The sequence below is a fragment of the Bufo gargarizans genome, chromosome 2 (assembly GCF_014858855.1).
Source record: "Bufo gargarizans isolate SCDJY-AF-19 chromosome 2, ASM1485885v1, whole genome shotgun sequence".
Lineage (NCBI taxonomy): Eukaryota > Metazoa > Chordata > Amphibia > Anura > Bufonidae > Bufo > Bufo gargarizans.
Window position 1 is genome coordinate 280,855,619 of NC_058081.1, and position 27,162 is coordinate 280,882,780.

The following is a 27,162-nucleotide window of genomic DNA, read 5'->3' on the forward strand; positions in this document are numbered from 1 at the left end:
CCGTGCAATCAACAAATGTATCATGTAATAAAGAAGCCATATGTCAACATGATCCAGAAACACCGCCATCATCCATGGGCCAAAGCCCATGGAAAATGAACTGAGACCAAATGGAAAGCTCTTCCCTGGTCAGATGAATTTTGATAAAATTTGAAATTCTTTTTGGAACTCTTGGACACCATGTTCTGCGGCCTCGAGGAGAGGAACCATCCAGCGCACAGTTTAAAAGCCTGCATCTCTGATTGTATGGAGCTGCATTAGTGCATATGGTGTAGGCAGCTTGGGGTACTTTCACATTTGCCGCAGATGATTCCGGCAGGCAGTTCCGTCGCCGGATCTGCCCACCGAATCCGGAAAACTGATGGCATTTGTCCGTTTGACAAATGCATTGAAATGCTGGATCCATCTCTCCAGTGTCATCCGGAAATTTTTTTAGTTTTTTGCCTTTTTTTCTTTTTCGGTTTCGTTTTGCCGGAACACTTAATGCCGATCCGGCACTAATACACTTCAATGTAAGGCTACTTTCACACTAGCGTTTTTCTTTTCCGGCGCTGAGTTCCGTCCTAGGGGCTCAAATCCAGAAAAGAACTGATCAGTTTTATCCTAATGCATTCTGAATGGAGAGTAATCCGTTCAGGATGCATCAGGATGTCTTCAGTTCAGTCTTTTTGACTGATCAGGCTTTTCAGAAAAACGTAGCATGTTGTATTATAACCTCCGGCCAAAAATCCTGAACACTTTGACTGAACGCCTGATCAGGCTTTTTTCCCATTGACTTGCATTAACGCCGGATCCGGCGCCGTGTGTTCAGTCAAAACAGATCCGGCTTTTGCATGTTAAACCCGAAAAATAGGAAAAAAAAGTTAAAATCCATAAATGGCCGATGCATTTTTCCATTGTGATTGAAAGCCTGATCAGGATTCAAATGTAATCAGTTTTCACACGTTTTTCCGGATCCGGCGGGCAGTTCCGGTGTCGGAATTGAACGCCGGATTCAAACAACGCTAGTGTGAAAGTAGCCTAAATTAATGCCGGCATTCCGGCAAGTGTTCAGTCTTTTTAGACGGAGATAAAACTGCAGCATGCTGTTGTATTTTCTTCGTCCAAAAACCGTACAGTGACTGAACTGAACTGAAGGCATCCTGAACAGATTGGTCTCCATTCAGAATGCATTAGGATAAAACTGATCATTTTTTTTCCGGTATTGAGCCTCTAGGACGGATCTCAATGCCGGAAAATAATAAAGCTAGTGTGAAAGTACCCTAACACATCTGGAAAGGCACTTTCAGTGCTGAAGTACAGCATATTCTCCCAAACATCTCTTTCAGGGAATGCCTTGCACATTACACCAAAACTATGCTAAACCACATACTGCCTCCATCACAGAAGCATGCGGGTGCTGACCTGAACTGGCCTGTCTGCAGTCAGGACAATTCACCAATAGAAAACATTTGACACATTGTGAAATGAAAAATCTGGCAAAGAAAACCAAGGACTGTCGAGCAACTAGAATGGGACAACATACCTCTTCCAAAACTCCAGTAATTGGTCTCTTCACTTCCCAGACGTTTACAGAATGTTGTTAAAAGAAGAAGGGATGCTACACAATGGTGGACATGGGCCTGTCCTAACTTTTTTGAGGCACGTTGTTACCATCAAGCTCTAAATGAGTTTCACATTTTTTTAATTTTAAAATTGTTTTAATTAAATGGTAAAATGTCTGATCTTCAACATCTGATATGTGTTCTATGATCTATTGTGAATAAAATTTGGATCTATGAGATTTGCAGATCATTGAATCCTGTTTTTATTTACATTTTACAAAACCTCTGACTTTTTTGGAATTGGGATTATGTAAAAGTTTTTGCAGAGAATGCAACATATGCTAAAACTACTTAATTGATCTACTTTAGATATTTGATCCCCCAGGAGCAGATATGTCAGATGACTATGCATTTCTGATGCTACTGAGATCCTGCAAAAGGCATTAAAGAGTGCATCAGTCTTAAAAAAGGTCAACTGTTCTCTGTAAAATTAAACAATTAAGTGTCTTCTACGAGACCTCCGTTTCCTCTTGGCTAACCTGTAGGTAATAGGTTATGAGAGGGGTTGTCTGGGTTCAGAGCTGAACCCAGACATACCCATATTTTCACCCAGGCAGACCCCCTGATGTTAGCATCGGAGCATCTCATGCTAGATCGCGCAGGACACGTGCTCTTTTGTTTACTATAACACAATGCCGGGCGGCGGATTCCGCCCATCAGTGTGTTCGGTAATGTCACCGGCTCAGATGGGCGTGCTTTTGCGCTGCCCTAGCCGTTTTACTGGCTAGGGCAGCGCTAAAGCCGGCCCATCAGTGCCGGTGATGTCACTGGGCTTCCTGGCAGCCCTATGGAGAGCCCCGGTTCATCACCCGAACGCCCGAAAATGCCTTTGCCCTGTACGATTTAGCTCAGGACAAAGGAGAGCATCGGAGCATGAATTGCTCCGATGCTCAAGTCAGGGGGGCTGCCTGGGTGAAAAGGTAGGTATGTCCGGGTTCACCTCTGAACCCGGACAACCCCTTTTAAATGAAATGGCTTTTTAGTAATGAGTGCTTCATGGGTTGTTCAGTATACAACACTATCCGAGTATAAAGGTTTCATGTGGGTGCAGATGCATTGTTCAGCATGTGTGATGTTTCTATCATCCTAGGTACAATGTGCACTCATCTCTTATATAAAAGAATAGGTTATATCTTGGTATCAGAGTTGCGAGAATCTGGGGACCTGATTCTGCAGCTATTACTAGGCACAGAGGGAAAAATTATCTTTTAAGCTTCTATTTTAAATATAAGGTTCAGCCATAAATGTGGCGCCGTAGCCTTGTGCACATATGCTGTTGGGCAACTAATGATCAAAGTGAATGAAGGTGATTATGACTGTGGTTATGCTGCAGCTCAGCTTGGATGGGATTCTCCAGCAAAGCAATCTCCTTTTACTCCCTGCTGTACAATAGAAATACCGTAGTTGTTGCATTCTAGCTAGATAGCAGATGTCCTTATTTTGCCTTTTTCCTACATATAAGCATGCTTGTGGCCACTGGATGTGATTAGATAAAAGCAATGTGTTTTTGTGTCTGTATTAAGAGAAAGTGGATTCCTCCTACAGGCAAAACGTGTAAGTGTGAATGGTTCTCACGTCTCTGAACCAGGCAAATTCATCCAGAGCAAAGCAACAGTTCACTTGTAGGGTCATCAGCTTTTTCTTCCCTGTTCATTAGTAATCTGACCTTTAAATTGTTAATAGATTTTTTTTGCTTTGTGCTCATGAACTTATTATGGCTTCAGAGCATAGCAGTAAAGTTAAGTTAATGAAGATTTCCCTACCTCCATTTGCCACCCAATCTTTGTAAATAATTCCTTTGGATAGGTCATCAGTATTAGATCTGTAGGGGTCCGGGACCCCACGCCGATAAGCTGTTTGAGAAGGCATAAGCGCTCTTGTGAGCGCCGTGGCCTTCTCGCAACCTACCAAGCACAGCGCCGTACATTATATTGCACTCAGCCCCATTCACTTCAATGGGGCTGAGCTGCTCCTAGGTCAAGTAATGTCCGGACTAGGGGGGCAGAGCTCTTAGGGGAGGCCACATGACGGGGGTTTGCTTAGTGAGACCCCAGGGGAGAGGGATAGGTCAGTGAGTTGGATGGGTTGGGCTAGATAATTTATGGGGGGGTAGGATTGGCCAGTTTGAGGGTAGGGGTGGAGAGTTAGGGGTAAAAAGGGGGGAAAGTGGGGAAGAAGGTAGCCATTTTAGGAGAGGTTAGATAGGTCCCAACCACCCGCCCTACGATTGGGATATTCGAGTTATCCAAGAGCCCCAGTATATTTGTAAGGGGGAAGGGTGTTTGTCACGGTGGCTATGGCAGCGGGGGGGGGGGGGGGGGTCCTTGAAGCTGGTGATATTCGCAGGTGAGGATATTGGGAGGGCTCCATGGTTGGGGCTGGAATCTCATGGTGGGCGAGCAGTTGTGGCGGAAGTAAAGGGGGCCATTCAGTGGTGCTTCTGAGCTGGCGGGCAACGGCTAGAGGCAAAATGGCTCACCCCGGTAGGGCAACTCAGTTTTGTGGCTTTAAGGACCTCCCCCGGAAGTAATGGTTATGTTCATGTTTTTGATAACTAAGTGGTTATGGTTAATTATATAATTGATGCTAATAAACGCCTGCTGTGGCCAATTTATTCCAGCCTGGTGTCTGAGTTTTATTAACAGATGGATGGGGTGTAGATCGCTGGGTCGGAAATCTATTAGGGGTAAGGGGTTAATAAAAAGGAAGAAAAAGGGTATACAGGGGACGAACGGGAATAACCAATGCCCTCGTCATGTGACAGATGAACGTGTCGTCATTGGCCTAGGAGAAGCTGAGAGAAGGCTGCAGCACCCACAGGAGTGCCAGTGCCTTCTCAAACAGCTGATCAGCGGGGCACCCCACCAATTAGATACTGATGACCTCAAAATCTCAGAAAACCCCTTTCATTTTTTCAATAATATAAAACATTACTGCGGGTTTGCACGGTTTGTACAATATGTTACTATGGTACTTATTTTGTTCATGTTTAAATAAAAATGCTTCCACTATTTTCTGGTTAATAGAAAGCTTTTTAGTGTTAAACCTTTCAGTAGTTTAGTATATGCAAACGCAATACAAATGTAAAAGATCATTTTGTGCTGAAAGCAAGAGTTTATTTCAGTAATTGTGGTTGATCCCATCACACTGCTGATTGTGGTTCCTAGCACTGAAGTACAATATGGTGTAACAAGCTACGTGACTTAATCAACTATCACAGAGCCATAGTCATAGAAAACGGGACTAAATGCTCAATAAAATCTGTATCAGAAGTAAACAAACCGAATAATGTTTAGTTTTAGTTTTTTTAAACTGTACACTGCTGGATACAATATGCCAAACTAGTATGATGTAGCAGGTACCAATGCAGCTGGGGTCCAACCTCAATAACAGGACAGGTAGATGGGGGAGGGGGCACTAGCTTTTTACTTTACCCCTATTACCTAAAATTATACAGAGCACCCACCCTGAAACGTGTGACCCTATCCAGGAATATCTCCCTAATACACAGTCAAACATTCTCCAAGATGGTGCCGTAACACACTTCACTGAAAAAATAGTGGTTCATCAGAGTACAGAATGTTGGGTTCAAACGGTACAATCTATCGAAAATCCAAAAACACGTAGTAGAGCCACTCATTGACCATGTGCTGATGTTGATGGAGTCTGGTTTTAAGATGATTATTGCATAATTAGGATATAGCAGGACATAGCCTTTCGCCTAGGATTGTGTACTGTACGATGATGGCATAGTAAGATTGTCTTGTTGTTCCAATAACTATTGGGATTCAATCGCATTGGTGAAAACCAGGATGAAGAGGAAGATGGACATAAAATGCACATCCATTCATTACTTCTAAATGTACTGTCTTCAGTGCCTGCTACAGCATACGATTGGTTACATTGGTCACATGTCCATGTCAAGAGGAAGTGCAGGACCCAGAAACCATCGGAGTGGTGGGGGATCGGTAAGGTGAGTATTACTACGTTTATTATGTTACACTATTCTATTTTTTTATTTTTATTTCAAGTGACCTGACAACCCCTTTAAATGAATACTGCAGCTGACACCGGGAAAGGGCTAATAGGCATCTGAGACACTGGCCACGTCAAATTTCTCTGCTGTCCAGAGCGGGGCTTGGCTGTCTTTCACACAGCGGATCCCACGCACGGCATCCACTCGTGTGAAAGAGCTCTAAGGCCCCATGCACATGACTGTGTATTTTTACTCTGCATCCGATCAGCATTTTTTGCAGAACAGATGGGGACCCATTCATTTCAATGGGTCCGCAAAAAATGCCGACAGCACACCATGTGCTGTTTGCATCCGTATGTTCGTTCTGCAGCCCCGCAAAAATGATATCAAGTGACCTATTCTTGTCCATTTTGCGGGCAAGAATAGGCATTGTTGCATCAGTTTTTTTGTGAACTCATTGTAACACGGATGTCATCCATATTTTTTGCAGACCACAAAATACATATGGTCGTGTGAATGCACCCTAGCCATGATGTCTCATGATGCATTGTGTTTATGATACTAAAAATGTATAGGGTAGAACTGTGGCTGAACCAATACATGGCAACAATCCAACATACAGGGTCACCACCGCTTAATCTTCCCTAGCCCTGTTTATTCTGCTGTTGTCACCAAATCTCGTCCGGCTGCTTCGTATTTCCGTACACGATGTAAGGCTGCCCACCAAATCTCTGCTTCGCTATACAGTGGGTTTTAGGTCGTACATAGCTGGCGACATGAATGCTACTACATCTACACAGAGGGCTACCTTTTCCATGTTTTTTTCTGTACTTTGCAGAGGTACTTGATGCAGATAGCGCAACTAAGATGTCAGAAATAAATTGGATCGTTTTCTTCTAAAATGCAAGTCAGGGGTTGCAATATTGAGGACTAGTTTACATACATGGTGGTTGGAATGATTTTGTTCGTTTTCTGTAGTTTCTCTGTAAAAGGTTGCCATCTCAGCCAATCATGGCTGAGATGGGAATACTGGTTGTATGTGGCGGTCCTAGCTCTCGAGTTAAGGAAACGGCAGAGAATATTCTAGTCTACTATTTCCATAACCTCAGACACCTTTTGGCTATCATCGTATAGTACGAGTAGTCCAATCTCAGTCATGAATGGCTGAGGTAGGAATATCCCTTTAATATTGGGCGGCAATGAGTTATTAAACTCTACACATAGTTATTGTATCATCATTGTAAGAACCATTTTTTGTGAATTCTACTTTTAAAAAGCTGTGTGAATTACACATTAGCCAGAGCTTGGTGGTGGTAGGGTTGTACATTGCTTCTGTGTCCAACTGAAGTGAAGGGCAGAACAGTGTATTTTCAGGGGAGCATGCCCCAATGCTTCATATCCTCCAACCACCATGAATGACTGCAGTTTATCTCCACAGAAGTGTGGGAGTTGCAGGAAGAGCCAAGCATGGCCACCCTGTAACTCCCAGTCAACCCTCCTCCTATTTCCATAGTAAGTTTGAGCTGGCGTATGTTGTTCACAGTATAATTGAGTCCCTGTCATGTAATTTATGTATTGTTTATTTCACATCATGGCATATACACTCATTGACACAAAAAAAAAAAAAACATACCTAGTTAGAAATGTTGGATTGCTGCAAAACCCAGCATGCAGTTATGTTCTCCACATCTTTTGTCAATTTTTTAGGTTGGCTTTATTATTTTTAAGCATTCTTTATTTTCATTTTTACAGAAAACATGAAGAGATACAGCATGTGTAAACTATTATTACATATCACATTTCCAGTGATCTGTGAAGGTAGAAAACAGTGGCCTATTCCACTTGATGCCAGTCAGTGGGACACGTATCTCCAATCAAACCTAGTTCGGAAGAATGTGTAACGAGGGATTGGAAAAAGAGGTAGATGGTGGGGGAGGAATAGAATAGAGAAGAGTCATTCTCCTGAGCAGGAGAAAGAAAAAAGCAAACAATACTCTGCTTCTAAGGGTACTTTCACACTTGCGTTTTTCTTTTCCGGCATAGAGATCCGTCACAGGGGCTCTATACCGGAAAAGAACTGATCAGGCATATCCCCATGCATTCTGAATGGAGAGTAATCCGTTCAGGATGCATCAGGATGTCTTCAGTTCAGTCGTTTTGACTGATCAGGCAAAAGAGAAAACCGCAGCATGCTATGAGCTCAGTGACATCACCACAGGTCCTTTGACTGGTCCTGAAGAAAGAACAGGAGACCGGCAGCTATGCGATCAATTGGAGGAGGTGAGTTTTTTTAGTTTTTTTTTTAACCCTCAATTGACCTTGTACTAAGCATTCTGTATTAAATAATGCTATTATTTTCCCTTCTAACCATGTTATAAGGGAAAATAATTACATCTACACAACACCGAACCCAAACCCGTACTTTAGTGAAGAAGTTCGGGTCTGGGTACCACATTCAGTTTTTTATCACGCGCGTGCAAAACGAATTGCACCCGCGCGATAACAACTGAACGTAATCGCAGTCAAAACTGACTGCAATTGCGTACCTACTCGAGCGGGTTTGCCGCAATGCACCAGGGATGCATCCGGACACGCTCGTCTGCAAGGGGCCTTAGGGTGCCGCACACTTAGGGCTGTTTCACACGAGCGAGTCCATTGCGGGAATCACGCTCCGTGTGATCCTCTGCTCTGGACTTGCAGGAGCGCATGGCATTTTCATGATTTATAATGCTATGTGCCTCTGCTTGACCTTATTTCTACAGAATCATAGTGACAGCTTTATGTCACTATGATTCTGTGGAAAAAAAGGCCATGCAGAGACACATAGAATTATAAATCATGATAGTGCCGTGCGCTCCTGCAAGTCCAGAGCAGAGGATCACACGGAGCGCGATTCCCGCAATGGACTCGCTCGGGTGAAGCAGCCCTGCAATTTTGAAGCCAAAACCAGGAGTGGATTTAAATAAACGGGTAAGAGTATCTGTCCTTTAGGCTTCCTGCATAAGTTGCGGAATATGCATGGTTTTTCTGTACGTATTTCCATGCAGAAAAATCAGGGCGTAGTACAGTATCAGCAAAGTGTATGAGATCACACAAACCTTATGTACACTGCGGATTGTTTCCATGTGGATTTCCAAATCTGCCGCTTGTCAATTATGTTTGCAGTTGTAGCTGCTGCAAAACCGCATCATATCCGCACCAAAATCTGCAATTGGAAATTGTGGATTGTGGTGCAGGCATGCTGCACAAACGCACATACTGTAAATCCACATGGATATTTGTGCGGCTCTTGTATGCAGAACCTTAGTGCAGCATGCTGTGAATGCTTAATTAGCAAATTAGATTTGTAACAAATGTTACTGCAATTGCCACCTGACCTATTTTCTATATATGTCTACTCCTCCTGCAAACCATCTATAAGCAGGGCTTATAGGATCTATTTTTGTGCCTAAGCAGCCAAATGTGTATTCTTCAATAGTCAGAGTATTGTTACATTACACTAACTATGAAACACTTAACATTTTACATGGTTTACCATGATTTAGGCCTATTGCACACGACCGTATGGATTTATCAGTATTTTTGCAAAAAATACTGATGACGTCCGTGTGCATTCAGTTTTTTTGTGGAACAAAACAGCTGGCCCCTGATGGAACAGTACTATCCTTGTCTGTTATGCGGACAATAATAGGACATGTTCTATCTTTGAACACAACAGTAATACGGAAACGGAATACATTCAGTTTTTTTTGTGGACCCGTTGAAATGAATGGACCGTATACAGAATGCAAAAAATGGAACGTAAACGGAAAAAAAAAATGTTTGTGTGCAAGAGGCCTTAGAAGAAAAATCCCAGCAGAAGGTATGCTCTCCCCCTGGGCTAGTAGGACTAAGTGGTTGTGAATAAGTGGAGTTAAACTAAAGCGTTGTTGGTGCTGAGTGTGAATGTGTGGATTGGTTGTATATAGTTCTTATATTTTTTAACACAATTTAAAATCTTTTTTTATTTTTTTTCTCTGCACCTGAATTAAAGGCGGGGTTAATTTGTCTCAGGTGCCTTAACCCATTAGGTCCATTAGTATCTGCCATAAAAAGGCATATTGGCGGTCACTAATGGGCCTTAGCGGCCTTTTTAAGTACTGCACGTGTCTCCCATGCAGTGGAGAGCGTAAAGTATACCTCCCCTACTCACCCTTCTATTCTTATGCAGTGGAGAGCAGGAGTCCGGCACTTTGGCCATTTAACCCTTTCTATGCCGTGGTCAATACAACCACAGCATCTAAGTAGTTTAGAGGGACAGACTCCTCTCTGCAAACTAGATCACAGGGTGCCAATGTCGGAGTATGGTAGCTGGGGACTGATGAAGGCCTCCAGGCATGCCCTCTGTGATTACCTATCAGGGTTGTGCCTCTGGGCTGTAAGAATAATACTGGCAGTATAACACACTGTACTGCACAAGCAGTCCAGTGTATTATAGAAGCGATCAGAAGATTGCATGTCAAAATCCCTTTTTGGGACTAATAAACTGTAAAAATTTCAACTTTTAAAGTAAAGAAATCTCCAAGTTAAAAAAATAAGATATATTGAAGTAGAAAATGCCAGTTTACCCAATATAAACTTCATGTTGCAGTTCCTATGTATGCGCAAACGTGGAAATTGTTGAAGAATATTGTTAGATCCAGCATGTGAATAAAATCCAATCTTTTATATAAAATTGAAATATCCCATATTAAAATCCAAAAGCTCCTGCGACACTCCAGAGCCTACATGTTAAAACCCCCCACTGCAGTCTTACTCATGGCATGGAGTGAATGCCATAAATTATTGTAAACATTAGAGGTGGGACAAATCCAATTTTTTTCAAATCCGAAAAGGTTCATGAATCTATCGAATCTCAAATCCTGTACATAAGAATTGTGTGAACGGTGTAAGAAACAAAGTGATCCATACACGGGCGGGGGTGGATCTGTGGATGGCACTGTTATGGGGGGGATCTGTGGATGGCACTGTTATGGGGGATATCTGTATTAGAATACAGGGACTGCACCGGTCCCCACTGTCATGGATTCGTAGGATTTGAATTTAGTAAATGAGGTCGGGATTCGAGTCCACGAATCCCTCGAATCCAACAAGATTCGTCGTCTCACCTCTAGTAAACACGTTGGGCTGCAGGAATCCACCCCCTTCCACTAAACCCTGCCCATTTTTAAAAGCTATCTGTGTCCTAAAATCTTTGTCCAAATTTGTCACAGTTTTCTTGCCAGAAAACTGACTCAAAGGCTGTGCCAATTTCTCACCTGCTTTTTAGTCTTTTTTTTCTTTAATATTCTGTGTGCAAAATAAAATTGGATAAAATGTCTAAGGCTGGGTTCACACCTGAGCGTTTTACAGCGCGTTCCTACGCGCTGTAAAACGCTCAACAAGGAGAAACCAATGATTCCCTATGGGAATGGTTCTCACCTGGGCGTTTTACAGCGCGTACAATCGCGCTGTAAAACGCCCGACGCCCCAAGAAGTACATGAGCTTCTTTGGGGCGTCTTGTCGCTCGTTCCCGTACATAGACTTTCGGGAACGCGCGACAATTGGCGTTCGCTTGTCTGTATGCGCGGTACAATCGCGCATACAGAGCGCTCCTTTCAGAACGCTCAGGTCTGAACCTAGCGTAAGGCACTGATTACTTCAGTTGCATGAAACAAACGTCATGTAAACAGTAGATACAAAATAATGCAAATTGCTTCTAAAAATCCATTTTTATGGATTTATGCTACAATTTGTTATGGATTTATCTGACCCTAGACTTGTATTTGTAGCGTTTTTTTGGTTGTTACAGTACAGTTCAGTTTGAGACCTAGTGAGTAACATTTTAGTTAAATTACTTTTTTGGTATCATTTAAGACATGATTATATATTGCCGGTGTAATAGATTTGTCACAAATTATAGAAAGCTGAGACATGTGGATGAATAATTCTAAATCGGGATTATGTTTTCTTTTCAGAATTCATTTTGCTCCCGGCATGTACACAGGGGTGCGTTTATTCTATACATGTAATGTCTTCAGTACATACTCCTCCTTTTGGTACTGAAAATGCAACTGTATACAAAGCACAAACGATACTTTTGTGTAAAATTGGCTCATGTCTGATGTGAATGAATTAACCGTTGATACAATTTGCATAACATTAGCCATCATCCCATCGTGCCATCATGCTGTAAGCTCACCATGACCTATTTTACTGTATGTGTGGAAAGCCTTTCAGCAATGTATGCACGCTACTCTACAAGTGCTGGTAGATAGTTTACTGCACTTTAATGCTAATTATTGTTATGCAGGTTATTTTGAGATGTGTTGATTTGCTTGTTAAACTTGCACATGAGGTGCCTTTGACCTTTATAATGGCTATAGAAATCCTTCCCAACAAATTTTGTACAGTTTGACATAGTCAGTTTTTATGTAATTTTGGTGGCATAGTAGTGTTGAGGGAAAATGTAACATTCTGTATGAGGCGTTCTCGGATAATTTTCTGTGTTTTGAATGTTTTAGCTGTTTATACGGTGGGGTATAATACGGTTATGTCCACTTTGTAATGAGCATCTACTGTACTTAAAGGGGTTTTCTCAAGACGCGGTTTTATACTTACCTGCTCCCGGCGCGTCGTCCACTTCCTGGTTTCGGCAGGGGGCGGGCTCCATCTTCATTGATGTCTTCTCCCAGCCGGCCGCGCGCTGTACTGAACGTGCACGCTGAGTCTGCGCATGCGCCCTGGTGACTTCTTCCTAGCCAGTATAGTTTACTTGCCAGTAAGAAGTCACCAGGGCGCATGCGCGGATTCTGCGTGCGCGTTCAGTACAGCGGCCGGCCGGGAGAAGAAAAGACGTCTGCGCACGCGTGGCCACCGCGATTCCTGAGAAGAGCGGTGGCTGTAACCAGGGGAGACGAAAGACAACAGTCAGGTAACTATAGGTTTATTTTTTTCTAAGGGGTGGGGATTTGTTAATTAAATATATTTAGAAAAATGATCACTGTTAAATCATTAACAGATTTAACAGTGATCATTAAGATGATAATACCCCTTTATTACTTTGATCACCTTTTTGATGTACTTAGGGTGATAGGTGTTTTCCGGTTTGCATCAACATCCTTTAAAATAATGATTTATGAAGGTAGCTATAATTTTGAAATTTATTTTACCTTTATTTGTCCTTTCTTCCGTTCTGGGCTGTGGTCACATGATCATGTCCATGCAGCTCCGTCTTAGTTCCTGTGATGTTCTGTCCATTGGCGTGTCAAAGCAGCAACAGGGGCAGTGATAGAGGAGTGTCGGTGTGAGTAGCTGTGGCAGAGGAATGAGAAATTCCTTATGGGATTGGCTGGATACAGCAATGAGAAGTGCTACATACAGGATGGAAACAAACCAGAGTGATTTGTTCACATGGTGAAAAGGGATCAAGAGGGTCCAAATTGGAAAAAAAAAGCATGGCGGAGATGTACATAAGCATATCTGTTAAAAACCAGAGTGATCCTGGAAAACCCCTTTAACCATTGTTAGTTTCTCTCCAAGAGTAGTATATGAAGTTTTTTCTGCCAGATTCCGCTCACTGTAAAGTGCCCTCTGTCTGGATCTGCTGTAGAGCACCTCCGTTCTGATCTGAGTGACAGTTCTAGTGGCCTCCTGGTTGGATGCTATAGTTTCCAACCACAGCAGAGGGAAGGCGTTGTGAATCGGCTCAATGCCGGCAGCACTTCACAGTGAAGCCCCTCCCCCGTGCACTTGAGAATGCAGGATCTTGCAGAATAAAATTTCATATTCACACTGCTCTTGATGAGAAAATCTCCACAAAAGGTATATTTGTTCTGATCTTCCTAGTCCCTAATCTAGTGCTATCTGCACTGCAACATGGTCAGAAGTGCTGACAGACTTGGCCTATCATGGCTTTGATAGGAATACCCGCAGTAAGCACTGGCCCGGGTAGGTGGAGTTTGTCCATTAAAGCAGAGATGGGAATACCCCCTTTAATATGTCTAACAAACCTGCCCTCAGTTTGTGCAGTCACTTAAACTGGCCATACATATAGGTTAAAAGCTGATCGAAGTGTCCGATGTTTAACCTTTTTCGGCCTACCATTGTTTAAAATTATATGTGATTTTATTTTTATTTTTCTGGTAAGCAGTAGCAGACTATTTGTCAGTTTTAGGAAGCCATGATGTGCCTCATTGCATCATTACAGCCGTTTGCAACTAAAACTAAATGTGTGTGGCATGGTAGCCTGAGTGGTCTTGGTTGTCCGCCACTCTGCACAAGCCAGCTCTGTTGGGTTACATGTTTTTCTGCCAGTTTTAGTTGTTTTTTCTTTTTCATGTATTATATGTGACACTCAGCATTTTGAAGTAGGGATCGGTTTCTCTTAAAATTTTGCTTATTTCTGGATGCAAATAAATGGATCTAGTGACCATTGATATTTTTGATGGCTCAGTTCCTCTTGCCATTTTAGAGAGAGAAAACCCCGGCATTAGGAAGTTTGTATTTCCTCAGCTGATTGCCTTGTTAACTGCAAGCTTTCAGCCTACACATGAGCGCTATAGTTTATGAAGCTTACCGTAATTTAGGATTCTTCTCTGTTGTTATACCCACCTTCCACACACCCTGTCTAGTGTTGCTTTTTGAAAATCGGAATTTGTTCATATACTGTTGCGGACGGCGGCATTTTACTGCAAAGGTCACCGCCTTCTCTTTGCTGGAGGGAGTTGTACATATTTTTGTCAGGTTAAATATCTGTTTTACTTGTTCCCAAGAATTAATTATATCTAACAGAACTGTGGGAAACCTAGGACCATGATAGCCCTGCAGATGACTGCTTCTTTGAGAGTCTCTATTATAGTGTAGTAAGCACTAATGCACCCACCAAAATTGTTTGTTTTCTAGAATTTTTCATATTTTTTTTTTTTTTTACTGTTTATATTATATGCTTCTTATCAGCAAATTTAGGCAACTTTTTAAATAGTTTAATAGTCCGCCATTTTGTTTCAGTAGCATGTGTGTAAGGGCCCGTTTCACCTTTGCATTTGGAATCCAGTAGCCTGATCCAGCTGAGGATCAGGCCTTCGGAGCTTGCCGTATTCTGCATTGCTGGATCCGCCGATCTGCCGCTGACTGAAAGCATTTGTGAGACTGATACGGATCCGTCTCACAAATGCATTGCAAGGACTGATCCGTCTCTCCGCTTGTCATGCGGACAGACGGATCCGTCTTGTATATTTTTTCAAATTTTTACCGGTCTGCGCATGCGCAGGCCGGAAGGACGGATCCGGCATTCCGGTATTTTGAATGCCGGCTCCGGCACTAATACATTCCTATGGGAAAAAATTCCGGATTCGGCATTCAGGCATGTCTTCAGTATTTTTCGCCAGAGATAAAACCGTAGCATTCTAAGTGCACAGTAATAGGGATTGTTTTATGTCATTATCACCCCATCTATAAGTGATTTCCTATTAAATTCTTGCAATTATGATATAATGAATTCTTTTTTTTCTTCAACTAAAGAGTTTCAGAAATTGATACAGAAAAATGGTTTAAATTTAACTTCTGGAGCGGCGGTATTTATCATGTTGCCAGGCAACAAGGATTACCTTGGTTATCTTCGCAAGAGTCATGTGATTGTGCTGATAATTGACACTAGACTGAGGCAGTGATGTATTTAATGACCAGAGCAGCAGGGGACCGATCGAGGGCCAATGTCATGTTTACCACCATTGATTTTTTTTTCTCTTGTTTAATTAGGTCAACAGTTTACTGTATATAGTATACCCTGTGTGACTGGTTTCTCTAAAGATATCCTGCATATTACATTGCAATGGAATTTAAAAACTGAAGGATGAAATTAATATTGATCTTCAGCGCATTCAGAAGGTTGTGTTGCATGTGCAGTACTGTACGTGTATGTAGGTGTCCTACGGCATGGACTGGCTTCTGCCAGCAGGGATTACATTGTATGGTTCTTAGGTTTAATTTAGCTAATGAGCCATCTTTCAGTACATCGTGTTACTGTACATCCCAGCCATTGCAGTGGAGCCAGCAGATACAGAGACTCAGGTTTCTTGAATTCTAGAATTTTTCTTAAGGCTTTATTATGATTTAAATAATATTGGTTGATTAAATAAAGGGCTTTTCTGAAACTTAAAGGGGTTGTCTCACTTCGGCAAATAGCATTTATTTTGTAGAGGAAATTTAATACAAAGCCCCTACTAATGTATAGTTATTATCCATATTGCCTCCTTTCCTGGCTGGATTCATTTTTCCATCACATTATACACTACTCTTTTCCATGGTTACGACCACCCTGCAATTCAGCAGCGGTGGTCGTGTTTGCACACTATAGGAAAAAGCACTAGCCTATGTGCGCTCCCACAGCCCTGGCCACCAAGGAGGCTTTTTCCTATGTTCAACCAAGACCACCACTGATGGATTGCAAGGTGGTTGTAACCATGGAAACAAGCAGTGTGTAATGGGATGAAAAAATGAATCCAGCCAGCAAATGAAGCACTATGGACAATTACAATACATTAGTAAGTGGCTTGTATTAATTTCCTTTACATGATGAATGCTATTTGCTGAAATAGCAAAGATGGCCTGTCCTCAGGATAGGTCATCAATATCAGATAAACAGGGGATCGGACTCCTGGCACTCCTGCCGATCGGCTATTTGAAGCGACCCTCAGCTTTCCGTGAGCACCGTATTCAGGGATGTTTTATGTGCTTTTCTGGAAGGATGCATTTAGGCTCCAACACTGTAACGTTTGGCAGGGTTTCTGTCAGTCTGTGGGTGTTTTCTATAGTAGCAATAGCACGCCCTGCAACACAATTCTTGCTATAAAAAATGTTGGACCCTGATAAAATCAGTGGAGTCTGTGATTGTTGACTGGTCCATACGCTGGCCGCAGCATTGATGGCTCCAGGCAAATCCATCAGAGTGCTCATCTATGCTCAATTGTGATCAACTCAAAGGTATCTTTCAGTTGGTGATAATTGACCCTAGTTGATTGCTCAAGAGAACACATTACTGGGAAAAATTACGTTTTAATATATGCAAATGAGCCTCTAGGTGCAATGGGGGTGTCGCTGGTACTCCTATAGGCTCTGCTCTCTCTGCAACTGCCATGCCCTCTCCACTGTGATTGACAGGACAAGGTGTGATGTTTTCACTGCCTGGTCCTGTCAAAGTGCAGAGGGCACAGCAGCCCCAGAGAGAGCGGAGCCCCTAGGTGTAATGACAACGCCCCTGTTGCTAATTTGCATATATCCAAAGATCATTTTTCTCAGCAATGCGGGCACATACAGTATGAACATGGGAACACAGGCCGTCAGCTGCCAAGTGCACATGCTACAGGTCAGCCTGTTTCATAGGTACAAATCTGCAGACAGATGCCCTTTAAGACAGATTAAAGGAGAGTTCATACTAGCGTTTCGCCTTCCATTATAGCATTCCGTTCAAATGCGCTTAAAATGGAAAATAACGAAATTGCTATGACGGAAAGCCAAACTGAACACTTTAAAGGCATTCCGTTTTAATCCGTCCTAAAACGAAAACCAGCGTTACGTCTGCAGACAGGACTTGTATTCCTGTCCAAAATAATGGAACCGTGATGGAATGCTTCCATTTTTTTCTCTATTCAAATCTATGTGTTCTGTTATAGCAATTCTGTTATTTTCCTTTTTAATCGCATCTGATCAGAATGCTATAATGGAAAGCGAAGCGCTAGTAAGGATACTTTTACACTAGCGTTTTTCTTTTCTGGAATGAGTTCCGTCCTAGGGTCTCAATACTGGAAAAGAACTGATCAGTTCTATCCCCATGCATTCTGAATGGAGAGCAATCCATTCAGGATGCATCAGGAGGTCTTCAGTTCAGTCTTTTTGCCTTTTCAGGACAGTATGCTACAGTTTTTTCTCCGTCCCAAATTCCGGAACACTTGCCGGAATGCCGGATCCGGCATTTTTTCCCATTGAAATGCATTAATGCCAGCCCCGGCAAAACGGATCCAGCATTGCGGTCTGTGCATGCTCAGACTGCAGAAAATTTTAAAAATAAAAATAAATGCCAGATCCGTTTTTCCTGATGACACAGGAATTTCAATGCACTTGTCATACGGATCAGGATTCTGATCCGTCTGACAAATGCCATCAGTTTGCATACGGTTTGACTGATCCGGCAGGCATTTCCAGCGACGGAACTGCCTGTCGGAATCCTCTGCCGCAAGTGTGAAAGTACCCTAATTGTGTGATAGAAATGTGTACATTTTTAATAACTTTCCTGGGTGTGGTCTTGGTACAAACCTAGCATTAATCCAACGGAGATAGTAAAATAAAGCACAGGTGTCTTATTTTAAAGTTAATTTCTGGAATCAATTTATTCCCCCTAGAATATTCAACTGCTTCCCCATCCCCCATCGGCGGTGCATCAGGCTGCCTGCATGATTGACAGTCCTAGTGTTACTCCGAGAAAACTCTGGGGGGAAGTATCATGAATATGAATGATTTTTGTTCTAGGAGAATGCCTTAATAGTATGTCTTGTTTTTTTTTTTTTTTTTTCCAAATGATATTTTTGTACTAGTAATTGCCAGAATAGACATCTAAACCACAGCTGCAATTCTTTTCAGGATCACTTTATTGCTGTGCCATCCAAAGCATTTTAAATATTATTTGCAAATCAGTATGGTGACTTGTGACCTGTGGGATCAATACCTGCTATAGGCTCTTATTAAGCAGCAAATGTAGCATCTGCTGCCCACCCAGTATTCTGTTGTAGTAGAATGAACGACCCAATCACTGTGCAGCCCCCGGCCATGCTTCTGCTGGAAGAATCCATTTCTATGTAGCTGCCAAAATTCTGGGCTTGAGCTTCTAAAAATTCTTCATACAGTTGAAGTAACAGTTTGACGGCCCTTTGCCCCGTTGTAAAATCAACTTTTCATTTTGCATCATGATGGTTTTCTCGCTCAAGTATACGTATTAGTATCCCTTGTACGGATCGGATCCTACAATATTCCCGTATAATGCGTTGTATAATACTGTATATACTATATTGGGTTAATGTTGTACCGTTACAATGTTCTCACAAATCATTGCTCGGAATAACAAAACGTCAGAGAATGACCTACTGTTCTTTTGAGGAAGCCTATAAAGATGAGATTCCTGTACCTGATGACAAACAGATGGACACAATAAGGCCCTTTCTCCATAGACCGAATCAGTGTTTCTGGTACCTGCTAATGATGTCCACATCTCAGGGAAATGTCTTTTTCTTCCCTTAATGGTGGTACAGTAAATAACGAACAGCCTCCTCTTTGTCATGTTATATACGATTCAACGATGGAATGTATTGATTACAAGCTAAAGTGAACCTGCCAGATCTCTTCTGTTGCCCTACCACCTATCTGTGATCTGTAGGTGTATATGATTTAGAGCAGTATTTCTGAGAAAAAGCTGCGTAATTCCTTACAGGACTCCAGGGAGAGAAAGGGAGTCCTGATTTCACTGCCCACACAGGATTGTCCCACTCCCTGATGCATCTAGAGTTGTCCTATGTGGACGGGGCCCTCAGGACTCTTAATAGTTTTCCGAGGAGTCCTGTCAGGATTTACTCTACGTCAGAAATCCTGCTCCAGGTGATAGAAATCTATATATAAAGGGCCTAAGCTTCTCTCCCTCCATCATAGGCAGCTCTCAGATATTAATCACTTTCGCATGCTACATATGGTAACCAAATGCTTTATCGGAATTGCTAGCATGTGCAGTATTCTAAGAAAGTATGATTACTAATAATAAAAGGTAGATATTGCGTGCTAGTTCTTATTATACCCAGACCTGTTTTCTTTTCTAGTGGTGGCCAGCTTTCGAGGAACAAATCCACATGGCTTAACATTAGAGATTGGAGACACTGTACAAATTCTTGAGAAATGTGAAGGTAAGTTACTTTATAACGGTGCATGCTTGTAAAGCCTGCAGACTAGCTCTATGTATGGTTGCCAGATATTAGAATTATTTGTCAGAGAACAGTACAATTGCGCTCAAGTTCATTCTGGTAGACATCTACGAGACATCATAGCTCATGGGAGAGGTATGGTGATGTTTGCTTACACAAGTATACAGTATTTTGTGTAAAGGACATAACCGTACCCCAGCCCACTTTATTTAGTATACCTGGAAACATTTAAAATAACTCATTTGGATAACTCAGTGGATTTACCAGGGTGTAGACACTTCTTCAGATGTTTCTTCTTAAACACCACATAATTTGTCCCTACTCATGCGCCATGTAAGGGGCGCACCAGTCTCTCTCCCCATTCTGCATACCACAGACTTATTAAATATGTTGATGGTAAAGCTCCATGCCAGGTCAGACCTTGTTTAACGTTCTGACACTTTTGTAAGTAAACAAGTGTCAAGAAATTCTGAAGAGAGTTGCACGTAGGCTCTGAAACCAATTTTTTTTAACATACTGTAGGTACATGTGTAGGGCCTTCAGAAATGTCAGCGCTCCCTGTACAGTGGGTGACCGGATGCACAATTGTGCAGAATGAAAGCCATTCTCTGGATCAGCAAAGGTCCCAGGGTTTGATCTTAAAATGATCCTAATGTTTTGGCATATCCTAGTGGTATGACATACTATTATCAGATGACAATACTACTTTAACTATTACAGTGAGTGACTCTTTATTTTCACATAATTAAATTTTATTAGAAAATGATGTAATTACCAAATTTCTAAATCGCTGCCTCCATCCATCTAAAAAAAAGCTGTAGTCAACATGGCCTCTAGGGGACTCCCTACCACCTATTTTGCGGTCCACCGCCTTTTGTTAGGCAAGATCCATTCCTTGTAACAGTCAGTTCACAGGAAATGGGGATGTGTCAGAGCTAGCTGAGCTCCTGAGCCTTGTAGAAGTGCTGCCCCTACATAGCTTTTGAAGAGCTAAGAAACTCCTGTGTGTCTGTAAGGGTGGGTTCACATTACGTTTTTGCCATCCATTTAACGTATCAAAAAAATTATACGTTAACAGATATATAAATGCGTAAAATAAATAAACATAAACTGATGCCATACAGTAGCATCCGTTCACCATAGAGTTCCATGGTAAAAAAAAAAAGTATCATTTTTTTTTCCCCACTAGACTCAGCAGTATTGACTAGAGTGGTGTGCCGGACCTTTATATCCAATGTTTACGTCAAAAAGGTGATGTGAACCCACCCTAAGGCTACTTTCACACTAGCATTTTTACTGGATCTGGCAGGGTTCAGCAAAAACGTTTCTGTTATTGATAATACAACCATCTGCATCCGTTATGAACGGATCTGGTTGTATTATCTTTAACATAGCCAAGACGAATCCATGAACTCCATTGAAAGTCAATAGAGGACGGATCTGTTTTCTATTGTGGCAGAGAAAACAGATCTGTCCCCATTGACTTGCATTGGGGTCATGGAATCCGTCTTGCTCCGCATTCCAGGACGGAAAGCAAACTACAACATGTTGCGGTTTGCTCTTCGGTATGGGAACGTAACTAAACAGAACGAAATGCATTTTAGAGCATTCCATTCTGTTCAGTTCAGTTTTGTCCCCATTGACAATGAATGGGGACAAAACTGAAGCGTTTTTTTCCGGTATTGAGACCCTATAACGGATCTCAATACTGGAAAACTAAAACGCTAGTGTGAAAGTAGCCCAAGTCTGATTTCCTCGTCCTTATCAGCCACTTGAGCTCTTTAGAAGAAAACAGATATAATGGGAAGTCAGGTCACTTTGTTACAGTGCTGGAAGATTCCAAAGCAGGGAGAAAGCCACTGCCTGTGAGAGAAATGCAGCTAGCTGTGCAGCTGAAACAGGGAGTAATATGGTTGAGGAATACATTAGGGAAGCCCAAAAAAGAACTGTTCTTTCACAGTTATGATTCTACTGTGAAGAAGAACAACCATTATGCAAACATAATGTAATTGAAATATTTCAACATTTTTATTTTCACAGGCTGGTACAGAGGATTTGCACTGAAGAATCCAAATGTCAAGGTATTGTAATTTACCTTTTTCATTGTTTATCGCTCATGCCATATCGACCGACAGTAACAGTACTTTTACATACACAGTGCTCAGTTTGACAGATTTACCAAGCCATTTCATGCACCAGTCGTAGTCAGCAGTCCGTTGAAGTAAGATGTGCTGTTAATAGACGCCAACTCTTAATACATTTGAGACCTTACCAGCATGTCTGTATACCATTAAAATCTATGTGAAAAAAATCATTATAGTCCAAAACAAAAACAAAAAAGACGTCTAAATGACTTAAATGTTTCTAGACCGGAAGGGCCACAATATCCTGAAATGATTAAATGGGTTTCCTGATCCTTTCTAACTGGATCCCTATACTTTGGATAGGTCATCAGTATGTGGTCGGTGGGGGTCCAACACTCTTGACTTTGATGATCAGCACCAACCTTCTCGCAGCTTACCAAGGAGAGCACTCTACATTGTATAGCGACTATATTTTGTATTGCAGCTCATCCCAATTCACTTTAATGGGACTGAGCTATGCCTAGGCCACAAGATGGATGAACATGATGTCCCTGGCCTTTGGTAAGCTGCACGAAGACCGTATAGCATACAGGATGGTACAGCTTATCGGTGGAGGTCCTGGGTGTCAGACCACGACTGATCCGTTATAAAGTGTCGGAAACCCCCTTTAAAATATAGGTTTTCCCTTGACATAATTCTATTTCTATAGAAATGTAGCTACATGAGATGTTGAATTTACAAACATATGTTGCTGGTAACTATACTGGACTGACGCACTCCTAATATCATAGCAGAGGTTGCAGAAACACTTCCCAGAATGCAAAACAGTGGAGGAAACTGCACAGCCACAAGAGAGAGTACAAAGGGGGAATTTGTCCCAGACTGGCATTTTACACCGGTCTATGACAGCCCCTGTGCTACCGGAAGGTATGCCTAAATTATGACGAGGTACAGACCACATCATAAATTAGGCGCCTCCTCTGGCAGTTTGTGGACGAAACCGAAATCTACTTGGAGCTTCCGTAGATTCCTATCTTCATTTACGCCAGAATGAATGAAATCTCCCCATAGAGCATTGTGCTGTGTAGGCTTTAAAATTGTAACCGCAGCTATAAATGATGAAGAATAGGATATGATGTAACATACCAGCCATACACCCTAGAGGACTAGAGACTAAATGCTTGTTTGGCTGACAACTATTTCTCCCTACCATCCCATAAATGTGCATGCCAGGATGCTGAAGTCTTATCATTCTAATCTCATTTCTACTTTCATCTGCCGTCTGTATAACAGGGGTTGGGACAAGGTATTTTAGTGCCCTAGACATATGAGGAAAACTATGGCCTCGGCCATGTAGAATCTATTTAAAACTACCTTACTTGCTAATAATCGAGATTTAAACACTGTTTAGAAGCAAATGTAACAAGACAAAAAAATAAAATAAAACCTATAAATAACATTAATTTTACTAATGTTTATATCTAGCAAAAACTGCAAAAGACCAAGTAAAAAAAATTCTAGCTCAAAATGAGTACAATGCAATATTAATACAAAATGCCCCCAAAAAGGTGTAAATAGCCTTTAAGCCACATCTTTGACTAGAAAACTTGAAATTTAAGTAATAAAGAAGTCTGTGATTCTTATTATGTATCCACTATGGTATACCAGTATGCCTTAGACTTTTCCTGCCATTCATCAGCGCAGGGCGCACTATGAACGGCACAGCGAATGTAGGCAGGCTATTATAGCTACATGATAAAGTACATGGGAGATATGCTATATTGGTATTCAGGTTAAATTGTCGTGTTGGCACTTTGCGATAAACAAGTAGGTTTTGGGTTGCAGTTTGGGCACTCTTTCTAAAAGGTTCACCATCACTGCTCTAACTGGACATTTGGGCAGGGGTTATCCTCTATTTACCAATAGTGTAGTAGGAGACATACATATGAGTCTGCAAAAAATAGCTCAAATTGCTCTAAATTGTCAAATGGTGCACATAGCATAACACCCTTGGTAGAACTTGCTATACATGTTTTACACGGGCCGATAATCAGGTCAATTATCAGAGATGGCCATTTGTAGAAATGCTCATTCCTGGTAATTGACATGTTAAAGGTGCCAGCAGTCCTCCAGTGAATGAGCAAACGTTCGTTCGCTGAGTAATTGTGTTTTTCAGTCGGTATCAGGTTGTTCTGTGTAAACAGGGATCTACTGCTCAGGAGCAGTGATTTTCTATGGGGACAAACAATCGCTGTATCGATTGCAGAAATCACCTGCAAGCACTGACGATCAGGCAAGTATCTGGAATGTTTGGCACATTTCCGATAATTGCTTGAAACACCGGTCTGTGCAAAAGGACCTTTAGAAACCTTTTTGTTCCTTATCCCACCTCATGGCAATCTTACGATTATACAAATATTGTGCACAATTTTTTTTTATATGCCTTTTAATAAGCTTAATGGCTTTTATGACTCATCTAAGGCCACTTTCACATATGCGTTTTGGTTTCAGGTTTTGAAATCTGGTAGAGGATCTCAAAACCTGACCTGTCTGTTCCAGTAGGATGCTGTTGTGTGAAATCAAAACGGAACAAACCGGATCCGTCACTAAATACATTGAAAGTCAATGCGTGAGGAATCCTTTTTGTAGGATCCTATGAAACCAAATCCGTCACCATTTAATTACATAGTTTTTAGAATTACATAGTTTTTACAAATCCAGGTTGTTCCGTTTTGATGACCAGATACAAAACCGCAACTTGCAGCGGTTTTGTGTCTGGTCACAAAATGGAATGCTAACGGAACGGAAGGCATCCTAAACGGATCTCTTTCCATTCAGAATGCATGGGGAGAAAACAGAGCCGTTTTGGCTCGGTTTTGAGATCCTCTACCGGATGTCAAAACCGGAATGACAAAAATGCCTATATGAAAGTAGCCTTAGCCTGCCCATTTCCTTCAACACTTTTCAAAAACTTAGGCTACTTTTACACTAGCGGCAGGAGGACTGATCCGACAGGCTGTTCACGATGACGTATTCGTCCTGCCTCTATTCCGATGGACCGCCGCTCCGTCTCTTTTGACTATAATGGGGATGTGGCGGAGCTCCGGTGCAGCCCGGCAGTGCATGGTGAAAGGCCGTGGACTAAAAGTACTGCATGTCTGACTTTTTAGTCCAGCTGCCTCTCACCGCGAACTGTAGTCAATGGGGACGGAGCGACGGTCCAGCAGCACGGCAAAATGGCGGCAGGACGTATCCGACAGGGTGAACAGCCTGTCGGATCCGTCCTGACGCTATTGTGAAAGTACCCTTAGCTAGAGATCGACTGATTATCGGTCTTACCGATATTATTGGCCGATATTCAGGATTTTGAACGTTATCGGTATCGACATCTATTTTGCCAATATACCGATAACGTATGGGAAACAAGGATCTCCGGGTTCCCTCAGCAGCACAGGGGAGAAGGAAGCAGTGTCTCCCTCCCCCTGTGCTGCTGCTGCCGCTGCCACCAATGAGAGGAGGGGAGGGGCTGTGGCCACTGCGCTACCAATGAAGATAACTCTCTCTCATTAATTCATATACAGGAGGCGGGAGCTGGCTGCAGAATCACATAGCCGGTTCCCGACCTCTATGACTAGCTGCGATCTGCAGTAGTTAACCCCTTAGGTGCCACACCTGAGGGGTTAACTGCCGCGGATCGCAGCTAACGCTCATAGAGGTCGGGAGACGGCTATGTGATTCTGCAGCCAGCTCCCGCCTCCTGTATATGAATTAATGAGATGGTTATCTTCATTGGTGGCGCAGTGTGTTCCCCCCCCCATCAAACCTAGTATTAATCATTGGTGGTGCTCCAATTGGTTACCATGGCAGCCAGGACGCTACTGAAACCCTGGCTGCCATGGTGAGCTCCATGCTGCTGTGTGCACTATGCACAGAGCAGTAGGGAGAGTGTGAGCTCCTATTCACCCTGATAGAGCTCTATAGTTAGGGTAAAAAAAAAAAATTATATATATATATATATATATATATATATATATATATATATATATATATATATATATATAAATTATAAATGAAAAAGAAAGATTTACACAAAAAAAAATACACGTTTAACAATGAACATATTCATTTTCAGCAGATTTGTGTAGGAATTTTCTTTTTTCACAGAATATCGGTATAAATTATCGGCTATCGGCCTGAAAGTTCACAGATTATCGGTATCTGCCCTAAAAAAACAACAATATCGGTCGATCCCTACCCTTAGCGCACAGCATCCAATGCTTTTTCACTGTCATTTGCTATTTAATTCTACATCTATCTATGCAATTAGACATCTTTAATATCAATCTTCTTTTCTCCTTACGTACATATGTTTACTGCATGTTGCTCTGCAGAACTTTGTCTCACTGGAACAGCGGAGGGCTTCTACTTTTCATAGGTTTCTCTAGAATAGCAGTCCCGTTGAAAGGCAGATAGGAAGTACATGTTTATAATGGCTATAAAGCAGGAATGCGGCCCATATGCATTTCACAAAAGCACTGCAAGAAAACTCTAACAGCAAATTTGGCTGCTGATTCTGCCTCCGACTTCTCATTTCTTAACGTATAACTAAAGCAAATGTTAAGTTATTATCTGGCGACAGAACTATAAAGCCATGTGCAGCCTGCGCAACTGTACTGATGTTCCCAGAACAAATCTACCTCTGGGGCACTAACGTCTTTTTGTACTGGTATATACATACTGTAGAACATTTAGTCTAGCTGTGGATTTTATTTCTTAGGGGTTTTTCAGGTATATGCAGGGAAAGGAACTTTGAAGTTAACATTTTATTATATTTTCTTCCCTTCCTCCAAAATCACCTTATAAACGGAAATGCAAGAATTACATTTAATTTTTTTGTCACCTGCCCGCTCACGTAGGCTGCATATTGAGCCTAAATCATGCCACAACACGGTCCTCACGCCCCAGTTACACAGCTTGCTGCTGAGTAACAATGTTTAGAACTTTTGACTTTCAGGTTCCATACCTCACCATCCACTACTACGAACATGAGACCATCATTTTATAGACAATCATCTTGGCTATCTTGTACATATATTGGACTTGCAACTATTTAGCATATAATTAGCTATGCAGATTCTGGTCATGTAACTGCATTGTTACTGTTTTGCTCCTGGTGTTGGAACAATCTTGTTCTTCTTGTATACAGTACTACAAATTACAACCTGTTCTCACATTCCCTAATAGCTCAGTGTGTTATTAGGTTGATTCCCAAGCGAAAGGTCACGGTTTTGAATCCAGAAGCAGGCATGAAGAAGATTTTCCAAGAAAATAGAAACTGCATCATTCAGCTCATCGACAGCAGTATCTCGGCCAAATTGCCAAACTGCCTCATGTCAGTGCCAGGACAGTTACAATAATACGAAATGAAGTTCATCAACAAGTCGGCTCATCACATGGTCTATCAGTTCTGGAGCGACAAACATGGCAATGGAGATTGCCCATATGCTTCGTAATAGTG

General features: G+C 41.9%; 1 protein-coding gene across 2 annotated transcripts in view; it reads left to right on the plus strand.

Annotated features, from left to right (window-relative positions):
- DOCK4 (dedicator of cytokinesis 4) overlaps positions 1-27,162 on the plus strand; it is a 346,430-nt gene that overhangs the window by 86,505 nt on the left and 232,763 nt on the right. For both annotated transcript variants that reach the window (XM_044280322.1, XM_044280323.1), the window contains exons 2-3: positions 19,459-19,542; positions 21,601-21,641. In XM_044280322.1, coding sequence (XP_044136257.1) covers positions 19,459-19,542; positions 21,601-21,641 — 125 coding nt within the window. The remainder of the gene's footprint in view (positions 1-19,458; positions 19,543-21,600; positions 21,642-27,162) is intronic.